Source organism: Molossus molossus, unplaced genomic scaffold, assembly GCF_014108415.1.
Source record: "Molossus molossus isolate mMolMol1 unplaced genomic scaffold, mMolMol1.p scaffold_m16_p_17, whole genome shotgun sequence".
In the NCBI taxonomy this organism is placed as follows: Eukaryota; Metazoa; Chordata; class Mammalia; order Chiroptera; family Molossidae; genus Molossus; species Molossus molossus.
In genome coordinates this window covers 35,140,637-35,152,114 of record NW_023425352.1, presented here as the reverse complement: position 1 = coordinate 35,152,114, position 11,478 = coordinate 35,140,637, and the positions used below count along the sequence as shown (strand labels likewise).

General features: G+C 44.0%; 1 protein-coding gene across 7 annotated transcripts in view; it reads right to left on the bottom strand.

The window, feature by feature from the left end:
* Nucleotides 1–465: 465 nt before the first annotated feature.
* SGMS1 (sphingomyelin synthase 1) overlaps nt 466–11,478 on the bottom strand; it is a 264,910-nt gene continuing 253,897 nt past the window's right edge. For 5 of the 7 annotated variants that reach the window (XM_036264649.1, XM_036264650.1, XM_036264648.1 and 2 more), the window contains 3 exons: nt 6,212–6,365; nt 2,931–3,097; nt 1,671–2,221 (listed from right to left, as the gene is read on the bottom strand). In XM_036264649.1, coding sequence (XP_036120542.1) covers nt 2,042–2,221; nt 2,931–3,097; nt 6,212–6,365 — 501 coding nt within the window. In that variant the 3' untranslated portion in view covers nt 1,671–2,041. Of the gene's footprint in view, nt 2,222–2,930; nt 3,098–6,211; nt 6,366–11,478 lie in introns of all 7 variants that reach the window. The other 2 variants (XM_036264654.1, XM_036264653.1) reach the window with 2 other exon arrangements.

Here is an 11,478-nt window from a genome sequence, read left to right as displayed (position 1 = left end):
CAAAGGGCTGACTGCACAGGCCAAGTTGTGTGAAGATTTTTCACCGGGCCGGGGGCAGCGCCCTAGCCCAGAGTTGTTCAAGGTTCAACTGTATTTTTAAAAATGCACGCAATCTGCAGAGGTTACTGAAGTTTACAGTACGTTTTAAGGAATTTCAAGGGAAAGGAAACAGGATTATTAAAGGCCCTATCTCAAAAAAACTCAGTGAGGAAATTAAATTCTGAAACTGAGTCTCTTACCTTGTCTTAATGACTTGATTCAGGACTTTGGTGTGGCTCCGTGGATGGAGCGTCATCCCATGGACCGAGAGGTCCCGGTGCATTTCCTGGTCAGGACACATGCCTGGGTTGCAGGCTCAGTCCTCAGTAGGGGGCGTGCAGGAGGCAGCCGATTGATATTTCTCTCTCACACTGATGTTTCTCTCTCTCCCTTCCTCTTCAATAAAAACATATTTAAAAATAAAGAAACAGCAACTTATTTTTAAGTATCAGTTTTTATTAAAAAGTGCATTTTGATTCATTTATGATCTAGGTAAGCTGTTAAGATATCAGTATACTCTCTGGAATAATAAATTTACAAAGATTTAAAACAAATAAAATTTTAAAAGCCTTTTTATTTCCTTCACCATTATTGTTTTACAATACAAATATCACCTTGTGAATACACACACACAAAAAAAACCCTACAGAAGATAATTCTGCTGCACGTAAAATACAGAATGGATATATATACTTCTTCATTCTTAAAAACTACTTTGTTCTCCACATTGGCAAGTATAGATAGAATACTTCCCCGAACATACCTGTGTTAGGAGTAAAACTTAGAGTTACATGCAGTTTCTGCACAAATATATTTTAAAGAAATAGATCTCTTTTTTTGTTGCTTACCAACAAAATTGTCATGAGAGTATGGATAACAAATTTATAGCTTTCAAGTTTTAGTTAAGTGATCATTTTCAAAACTTGCTTTAAAAAAAAAAGAAGTATTCATGGCTGTTTTCATTGTAGAGTTAAAAGTGAACTTACAAATAGGTAAAATGATGTCAGTGGGACTTTATTAGCCACCTGCTCACAATATGGGAGCAGTCTCTGGCTTTCTGATTACCGCCCCCCCCCCCCATTCTGTAATTCAGAGCAATTGGAAAACCATAAGCAGTCTTCTGATTTAACTTAACTACAAATGCAAAATTTAGTAGTGTATACATACATTTATATTTTCATGGAATACTTTATTTTAAATAAAAACATTTTTTAAGATTGCCTACTGACCATACAATCAAGACAAGAAAGGCACTAGAAACAGACAAATTTCTCTCCCAAGAAGCATTTTTAAATTTTAACTCTCCTCTCTTTGACATGTAAAAATCTTTAAATTTGGTTTTCATTAACATCATTTGAAAAATAAAGTTAGGAAATATTTAGAAAATCACTTTATAACAGAATCTTTTTTTTTTTTGTTTTTGCACTTTTTGACACACTGTCTCTGCTGATTTTACAAAACCCAAAGTTACTAAACCTTTCTGTATCTGTCATTTGTATCTGAATATCACTGCAACAGGTAGAAAGATTTCAGAATCAAACCTCTTTCAGGTCCTTAGAAACCTTCACAGAGACGTTTGCTAGAAAATGGCTTACAGCCCAATCTTTGGGGCAAGAGATATGAAAAGTATGTTTTCCCAAGAAAAATAATACGCTTTATTTCCAAGTAAGACTGGAAAGACCAGAACTGATGATATAAAAGCTGACATTTATGCTGCTGCATCATATACAAAGGAACATGGCGGGTGTGGGTTATGGAAACCCCGAACTTATGAACAGGAAATGTGTACAGTGCATGATAGGTTAGGTTTTCTTTATTGTTGTCCAACGCAGGTCCTTTGGAGAGAAAAAAAGATCACAGTGCTGACCAGGTAACTCAATAGGTTAAGTCAAGGTAACTGTTGAAAGATAGTAGGATTAGGGAGGTGTTTATTTTATGGCATCTTCTCGCGTGGAGTTCTTAGCACTTCGGACAGTTCCTCATCCCCCACTTTGCACAGCTGTTATGTGTCATTCACCAACCGGCTGTATTTGACTGGCCTGCTGAGGTGGACTACTGGCCAGGGGAAGGGCCAATGGTAAGACCGAGGTACGATTCCTTGGACATTCTTTTCAAAGTACTGAAATGGCCTGTACCACCACACCCTGGCCAAGAGGTTCATCTGGGAGGCTTCTTTGAGCACCTAAGACAATAAAGAAAGAAAATCCAAGTCAGGAGGAACAATTCACTTATTCCAGCCCCAAAAGAAACATACATTATTTTCTCATCATCTTTCACCGTAAAATCAGATACTTTTTATATTACTATTCACAAAGGGGCCCAGACCGGCCCGCAGGCTCCCCCTCACACCCCGGTTCTGCAGTCACACCCCTGTTCTACACTCGGCACTCTGCAAACTGGAAACGCCTTAGCAGAAAAACAACTCCAATGCCCGCGGCGCAAGAACACTGCGGCTTACTCAACCTCGTCTCCATAAATAAACACCTTAATTAGCTTTGTGGCTAACTCACTCTTCTGCAGTGAAAATGGACACATTTAATGAAATGTTAGTATTAAGCTGGCAAGGGGCCACGGGTCGGAGGGAGAGGGCAGCCACGCAAACCAAGCAGTAGGTGGGCACAGCTCAGTCACTATTCTCAGGGCCAACGAAAGCACGACACTTATTCTAAAAGGGATGCAATCTCCTATGTCATTATATTAACACATTTCTTGTTCATTTTTTTATGTTCAAGTGGATCAGCATCACAAAAGACAACATAATCGCAGTTGACTATCCCTTGAGAAAAGAGAAACCTAAGACACCTGTCGATTCTGTGTACGTCTCCCCCTGCCGTGCCAGTAACACCAACCCAGGAGCGACAGGAGCTAAAATCAAACGGGGGAAAACTCACTTGCTGATTGGCCATAGTGTGGTACCACCAGAAGAGTCTCGTGGTGATGTAATATGCCACCACCACGTCCACAGTGTAGTGGTCATGCGCTAAGAGAATACAGAAGATTCCAACCACGCTGAGAAGCCAGCAAATCCAGTGATACCACCAGAGTCGTCGAGGTGAATCTGAAGAGAGGAGAAAGATGTAATAATCCCACTAGTCAAGTACCACTAAGGGCAGCCAACCACACCGCCACGACCATTGTGACTGCCATTACCTGCGGTTGTTCCCCTTCTGAAAACAAATTTCTTGGGCTATCAAATCTGAAGGCTTTATCTTGTCTGTAACCAGTGTTCAGTGAGAAGCATCTTATTTTATAAAGTGTTTTTACCAGCAATGGTGATTCATATTTGGCTGTTATCTGATTCATATAGGTATACATACAGTTTAAAAGGACCAACAAGGACAGGCAAATGGAGCATGACCCTTTTTTTTTTAAAAAAAAAAAAAGCTGTCTGCGGACATTTAATTTACCTGTAAATAATTTGGGGTTAATTCTCTGTACAAAAGTCAATCCTTTGGTTCATAGATCCGTATACATGGACTAAGTAATTATAATTCATACAGCTGCCTTATTTGCTCGCCAAGCTGTGCAACCATACACTGCCCCGAGTCTCTGAGAGTCCCACTCCTCAAACGCAAACACGAGAGAATCCAAATGCTGGGAATCCCAGGCCAAGTGCACTCGCAGTGCAAGGCAGTGTCGGATGAACACCTGTCTGTCCCTCCACTGGGAACTCACCGGACGGAAACATCTCCATGAGTGCAGGCCTTTCGGCCTTGTAGACTCAACAGATGTGCTTCCAGGGGGTCTGAAATTCTAGGCAAAAATACTGCTTGAATGTAGTCCACCCTCCCTCCCTACCCCAGGGGAGAAATTTCAGAATTTTATTGGATTCTCAGGAGGTACAAGAATTAGTCCTTCATTCAACCAGTATTTACTGAGTATGTACAACGTGCCCAGGAGAGGAACTGCTCTAGGAACTGAGATCAATGTACAAAAAAAGCAAAGAGCCTGCCTTTGTGAGGAGATCCCTTCCTAGCAGAGAAGAAAGACAGTAAGAAACAATTATGATAAATAAAAAAAGTATACACTATGTTAGGGGTGTTAAATGCTATGGAAAAATAAAATAAAAAGTTGAACAGGATAAGTAGGCTCAGAAGGGGGAAGGGTGGCTCAGTGGTCAGGGTAATGGTCCTTGTGTTTGTGTAGGGCTCCAGTTCCATCGCATTCGATACCCTAACAGTGTAGCCGCGAACAGCAGCGAGCATCCGTCCATTCTTCACGCATCTCTACTGGAGGGTCCATGTGTGTCATCTGTTTTAATTTTTACTGTCTCATTCCCACCCATGAAATAACTATCCACATCTCATTTTAAAGTTGTGGAAACCAAGACTTAGAAAGGTTAGATGTTTTTTCCCAAGGTCACAGAGCTAGTAAGTGATCGCACCTGGATGTAAAGATCAGCGTCTGTGATCCAATATGGCATTCTGCTTTATTATGTCCCAGGAGGAGAAGGTACCGACCAGCAAAGGGCAGGAAGCCCTCCCCCAGGCCTGCTGACATCAGGCCCCTACTGTTCCCATTTTCTAAGCCCTGCGACATCCCAGTACAAGGGCTAGATCATGCCCTGAAGGTTCTGAACGGACATTGTTAGAATTCACTCTATTTGGTCAGTGCCCTGAAGCTCATCTTCTCTCCTTCTGCTGTGTTCCCTTAGTCTTTTTTTTTTTTTTTTTTGAGACCAAAACTGGGCATTCACCCTTCATTCTACCACCTGTCTCCTGAACCTCCATAACCAATCCTGCTAACTGCTGACCCTTCTCTGTAATCTCCCTCTGATGCCTGGGCGCCTCTCCATCCCCAGGGCCTCCTGGCAGTCTGAGCCTCTGCCGTCTCTGGGGATTACGGCAGCAGTCACCTGCTCTCCAGTCCTGTCCCTCCCCCACCCATCTTACAAGCTGCTGCAAGAGTAAAAGGATGGATGGCTTCGCTCCACTGGGACAGCCCTCCAACAGAACCCGACTGTCAGATGGAAGTTCCCATTCCTTCTGCTGGCCTGAGACACGCTCCGTGATCTGGTTCCTACGCACCGGTTCATTCTCACCTCTCATCATCACCCCATTCTAGATGCGAGCCCTGTGAAACGTCCGGGGTGCCACATGCTCCCCGGACACCTCCAGAATGTGTCCCTTCTCTGTGGCATCAGCAACCTGGTCTTCGTGGCACTCTGTCATAGAACTGCCTGTACATAGCTCACTGAGACTGTTTCTAACAGTAAAATAATGAACACAACTAAATTTTCTACAAGTAGATAATGAACAAATATAATCTGTGGTTCCTTTATAGTGATACAAACAACAATTAAAATGAACCAGAGTCTCTTCTCAAAAACATGAATGAGAGAAAAGCGGCAGAAAGCTATATATATAGCATGATGCCATTTATGTAAAATTTAAAAACCAGAAAATAGTAATACACAAGTACAAAAACATGCGTGGAGATGATGTAGGAAAATGGAAAGGAGAAGGGTGAAAGGTTTTAATCGTATATTAAAATTTTATTTGCTTTGTGTTTCATAATAAAATATTTTAAGTGCATTGTTTTTTAGTCCTCATCTGAGGATATTTTTCCACTGATTTTCAGATAGAGTGGGAGGGAGAGAAAGAGAAACATCAATGTGAGAAAGACACATCGATTGGTTGCCTCCTGCATATCTCTGACTGGGGCCGGGTATCGAACCTGCGACCCTTTGGTCCGAGGGCCAATGTTCTAACTGCTGAGCCAAACCGGCCAGGGCTTAAGTGCATTTTTCAAAGGAACTTTCCCATGTGGTGTGTGCCTCATTTAGTGTTCCTGAGCCTATGGCCCCTATTGGGGCGAAAATATCACTGACCCCGCACTGTCCCCTCAGCTTATAGGACAGTGCCAGGTGCTTGAACAAATGGCTACTGAGTGAGTGAACACATGACCTCCCATCGTCCAGTCGGGCCCAGTGTCAGATGTCTGCGTCCTTGAGATTTCCTTCCGATGCCTTCCAGCAGCTGTCAAACACGCCCACACTACAGCTGACACTTAGGAAACAGAAACTCCTCCCGAGAAGGGCAGCTACTGCCTACCCCCTCCGTGTCCCGGGCGCCTGCCGTATGCAGCCACGGGTGAGGCCTCAGCAGACCTTCCAGAGGCCGCAGGAAACGGCAGGCGAGGACATTCTGACGGAAGCCTGTTTCAGACTTACACTCTTTGATAAATAGGTAGGTGAGCGTGAGCATGACCGTGTGGCCACTGTACAGGTAGTCCCCACACATGTTGTGAGAGCCAGTGATGGACAGGCCACCGCCAGCAATGAGCTTCATTATTCTCCGCAGTTGGGCTTCCCAGTCTCCAAACAGCTGGTGGGAGAAGAGAAAACACGACTTATTAGCCCACATGAAAGTGTGCTATAATTACTATTTATATTCAGAACTAAGCTTTGTGACATTGTGATTTGTAATAAGAAGTATATATTTCAACTTTGTCCCTCTTCCTGACACAGAGCTTCTAAACCCTTTGGAATTTCCTAAGTGATAAGAAAGATAAAGGTGTCTTTACCTATGACAAGGCATTTCAATCATACCGGAGTTCCCCTTAATGCGCTGAGTTTTGAAAAGCCCCTAGGGGTGGTATGGTTGCCAGAGTCTGCCAGGTAGTGCAGAGGTTGGAACTCTCCACTTCCCCTCACCTCTGGCTTAATCACCAACGGCTTCACGGATGGTGCCTGCGGACTAGAGCCCCCACAAACATCTAACAGGACGGGGTTTGGAGGCTAGGCTGGTGAACATGCCGAGCTGTGGGACAGCGGAGCGCCCTGGGGAGCTGCCCCTTCCCCCATACCCTGCCCTAGTGCATCTAGCCCTTCGGGCTGTTCCCGAGTCAGGTCCTTTTGTAATAAACTTCCCATCTAGTGAGTAAACTATATTCCTGAGTTCTGTGAGCCACTCTAGCAAATTAATGGAACCGGAGGAAGGGGCTGTGGGAACTTCTGATTTATAGCCAGCTGATCAGAGGCACAGGCGACCATCTGGACGTGTGATTGACCCCTGAAGTGGGAGGGCAGTCGCTGTCTGACAGCCCTCTGCCTGTGGAAACGGACACTGTCTCCCAGGAGACAGTGCAGACTGACGGAGGGAGTTGGAGACTGGCTGGGTGCCAGGGACACGCCCACGCGCACGGTCACAGGAGTGCTGGTCTGCTTACTGAGAGCAGAGGAGACACGCAGGAGTGCCGTTCCTTTAACAGCTTACAGTGAGCCATCAGCTCCCCCACCGTGAAGTCTGTCCACTCCACGTCTAACCTTCCTCGGGCAGCGCTTGCAAAGAGTTCGCTCTGGAGACAAGTCACGCAGCCTCAAAACTTTCCTTAGCACTTCTTAGAGCACATTTCAGCAGATGCTTACTTTTTGTAATTATTGTTATTACACTGATAGAGAAGGACTGACTGATCTGCTTGTATCACTGTAATTCGGGGGGGGGGGGGTAGAGATACATCTTCACATGCTTGGCCTAGCGGACAACTGCTAAGCAGCTGGCGGCCGGGCAGTCAAATACACAAACAGGATTTGGAATGTGATTTTGGGGAACCAAATTAAAAGAAGGAACTGAGTAGGATGTGCCTTCAGTCTGAAATTATATGAATTGAATTGCATGTTTTTCCTTTCGATGAGAGTGAGAAAAGTTTAAGAAGAAACCTGCCTGTCTCCAGGCTGATTCCTGGAGCAATGACCGGCTCCAACGGTCCGCTCACTGCAGTTCTCACTCGCTCTGCCGAGTGCGATGCCTGACTGTCTACATATGTTACGGTTGGCAGAACTCTCTTGAATTCTGGTTGGTCAATTTAGTCCCCATGATCATGTTTCAACATTTAACTGGTGATATTACAGCTTTGGAAAACATGTTCATATAAATATAAATTCATTACAGTTTCCCTTAAAATGTTTTATGAAGATTTCTAATTGAGGACGGCAAGTTGAACACACCACACAGAGCATCTAAATTCCCAGATTCGAAGGGATCACTGAACGCTCCGCTGAACAGAAGAAAACAGGTCTATACACCAAGACTCAGCATCATCAAATTTCAGAAACTGGGAGCAAAGAAGAAGCCCTAAAGTTTCCAGAGATTAAAAATAGGCTTTACAGGAAGGATCAAGAATCAGAAATTCTCAAAAACCACCCTGGAAAACAGGAGGCTTTGCAGAAGTGCCTGCAGACGCTGAGGGAAAATGATCTCCACCTTAGAATTTTATATCCCAGCCACTTTCTTAACTAAGCCCCAACTAAGGATCAACTACAGCTATTTTCATGTATACAGGATTTCAAATATCTACCACCTGTATACTCTTTTTCAGAAAATTACAAAGGACAGGCTCTACCAAAAAAGGAGTCAGCACAGGAGAGGGAAGAAGTGGGACTCGCTAGAACGCCAGTGAAGGGGGAGCTGAGCACGGCCGTCGGCCTAGAACGTGAGCCTCCCACAGGGACGAGGCCGAGCTCCGGAGAGCCAGGAGAGCCGTCTGGAAGGTGAGGAGACTGACAGAACACCAGGCCAATGCCTCTGGCTCTCGCCGGGGAGTCACACGTGGGGGCGCATAGGTATGCAGAAAAGGAACAAAGTAAAAATTAGCATGGCAGTTACCAGTTCTACAGGAAACCAGATATTGTGCAGAAAAGACAAATTACAGGAAACTACATGACTTGCCTGGGAATAGCATTTACCAAACTGAAATAATGTAAGCACTGAACACTGAGTTAAACCGAGGACAGAAAGTCACACTGGGAAAACAGAACCAGAAGTGTGAATGTGTGTGACTGAACGGCGGGGGGAGAGGGAGAAGGGAAGGATGGGGCACAGAACAGGTGAGCTGGTGGGGCAGGGGCATGACACTCTAAATCCTGGCCTTCCATCTGGAGAACTCAATGACACAGACAGCCTATGTTCGGAATTGTAAAAAACACTGCCACGTCACTCAGAGACCTGAATGAGGGTAAACACACACACACCCCTGTAAAAACCGTTGAAGTTATGAATGAGTTTAGAGTACAGAAGTGTGTTAGAGTAGGGTTAGGGGACTATTGTCTTTCATAACAAGTCCATTTTATTTATTATTTAAAAAAATATTTACTATTGATTTTTTAGAGAGAGAGAGGGAGAGGAAGAGAGAGGGAAACATCGATGTGAGAGCAACACTGCTGTCTCCTGCACGCCCCCCCCACCCCGCGCTGGGGATCAAGCCTGCAACCCTGGCAGGGACCACAAATCAAATCAGCAACCTTTCGGTCCACAGGACGATGCCCAACCAGCTGAGTCACACCAGCCAGGGCATAACAAGTCCATTTTATTTTTAATTTGCATACATGCATAAACACATTTTTTAACATTTAAACTGAAAGTTGGATCTAGTTCTGCCACAAGAATGGCTAATATATGAAAAAAATTGTGGCAAAAAGCCAAGGCACCTCTTCATTTTACATCACTTGGAATTGTCCTTCTAAAACTCCCTCTGTACTTTGAAAACTATAAATCATGTTTTTCAGCACCGTCATCTCATAACTTGCCCTCCCATTTTAGCAGGAAAATGTTTGTGGGGAAACTGTATGTGTAAGGGAGGAGGGAGAAATTATGAGGTAAACACTGAAGAAAAACAGCAAAAAATTAATGCTGAGCTTCTTACAAGTGCCCTTACAACCCCTAAGCTTTCTTTTAGAAATATCTTCCCATGTTTGCCAAACCTCTGCAAGGGGAACCTCTCTTTAAGCTTAGTCAGAAACAGGAGAAAAGAGAAAAGATGATTACAGCTACATATAAAAATTTAATTATGCTTTAAAAAACCAATAAATTAAAATACAAATTACAAAACAATCAGAGCAGAAACAAGTTAACATCTTTATTGGGTTCACAGCACATATAAATCAAGTAAATAAGACCAATCGAGGAAACAAAAAAATGTATCAAAGGACAAACAAGGATATGACCAAGTAAAGACACAGTCTGTCAAAGAGAAATACGAATTAACATTAAGAGGAGCTCTTTTTTCCCCACATCAAAGGACCAAAGCCGCTGATCTCAGGCAGGCTCCTTTAAGAGGAGGGAATGGGGTACATGCTGCTGCAGGCAGCCTGGCGAGAAGGAGGAGGAGGCAGCAGCTGCCTCTTCAGCAGACAGGCTGGGTGAAAATCATGGCTCTTCTACCGATCAGCTGTGTGACCCTAGGCAGCCGAACCACGGCAACCACTCCACTTCCTCGTCAACAACTCGGGGAGTAATGTATTTGTTACAACTGGCAAAATTCTCTGCAAAAATAATTATCAATACTGGCCAGCATTTGAAACAGCCATAAACTCTGATTCAAGTGACATTGCTTCTAGGAGTCTACCTCAAAGAAATGATCCCAAATATGAAGAAAAACTTTACGTACAAATATCCCACTTCAATAGTTTATAAAACCAACAAGCTAGACACAACTTAAAGGAGAATTGTTCAATAACTGTTTCCTTACCAGGGCCAGGGAGGTATCGGCAACACCAGGAGTTCCCCGCAGACACAATCTCACCTCCTGAACTAGAATCTGAGGTCATTCAAATGCACACTACAGTGCCACAAAGGCACTGGACTAGGCTATAAATGCTTAATAAATTATTAAAGAGATTGCATACTTAACTTTGTATCATAAATATTTTCTTTCATTAAGAGAAAAAAAAACCAAATGTTTGGTAAAATTATAACTATGTTTTTAAAAAATATGCACAGAGCCCTGGCCGGTTTTGCTCAGTGGTTAGAGCATTGGCCTGCAGACCAGAGAGTCCCGAGTTCGGTTCCCGCTAAGGGCACATACCTCGGTTGCAGTTTGTCCTCGGCCCCGTTGGGGTCGTGTGGGTGGCAACCACTTGGTGTGTCTCTCTCACATCGATGTTTCTCTCTCTCTCCCTTCCTCTCCCCTTCCCGCTCTATCTGAAGATAAATGCAAAAAATGTCCTCAGGTTATGATAAAAAAATATGCACAGAAAAAGTCTAGAATGTGCACACTACATGTTAACAGGGTTTGCATGAAAAACAGGATTTCTCCGAGTCTCTGTCCCAACAGGACTTCTGTTCCTGACAAGAAGGTCTCATAGCTGCATTAGGATGTGAATTATGGTCTCCTAGGGTCACAGAAAAATCAGTTTTCAGTAAAAATAAAGCAATATCTCCTATTTCTTTTCTTTTATCCTCACCCGAGGATATTTTTCCATTTTTTGTACAGATAGAGTGGGAGGGAGAGAGAGGAAGGGAGAGAGAGAGAGAGAAACATCGACGTGAAGGGACACATCGAATGGTTGCCACCCGCACGACCAACCAGGGCCGGGGACAAACTGCAAACCAAAGTACGTGCCCTTAGTGGGAACCGAACCCGGGTCTCTCCGGACTGCAGGCCGACGCTCTAACCGCTGAGCCTAACTGGCCAGGGCAATATCTCCTATTTCTAATGAAC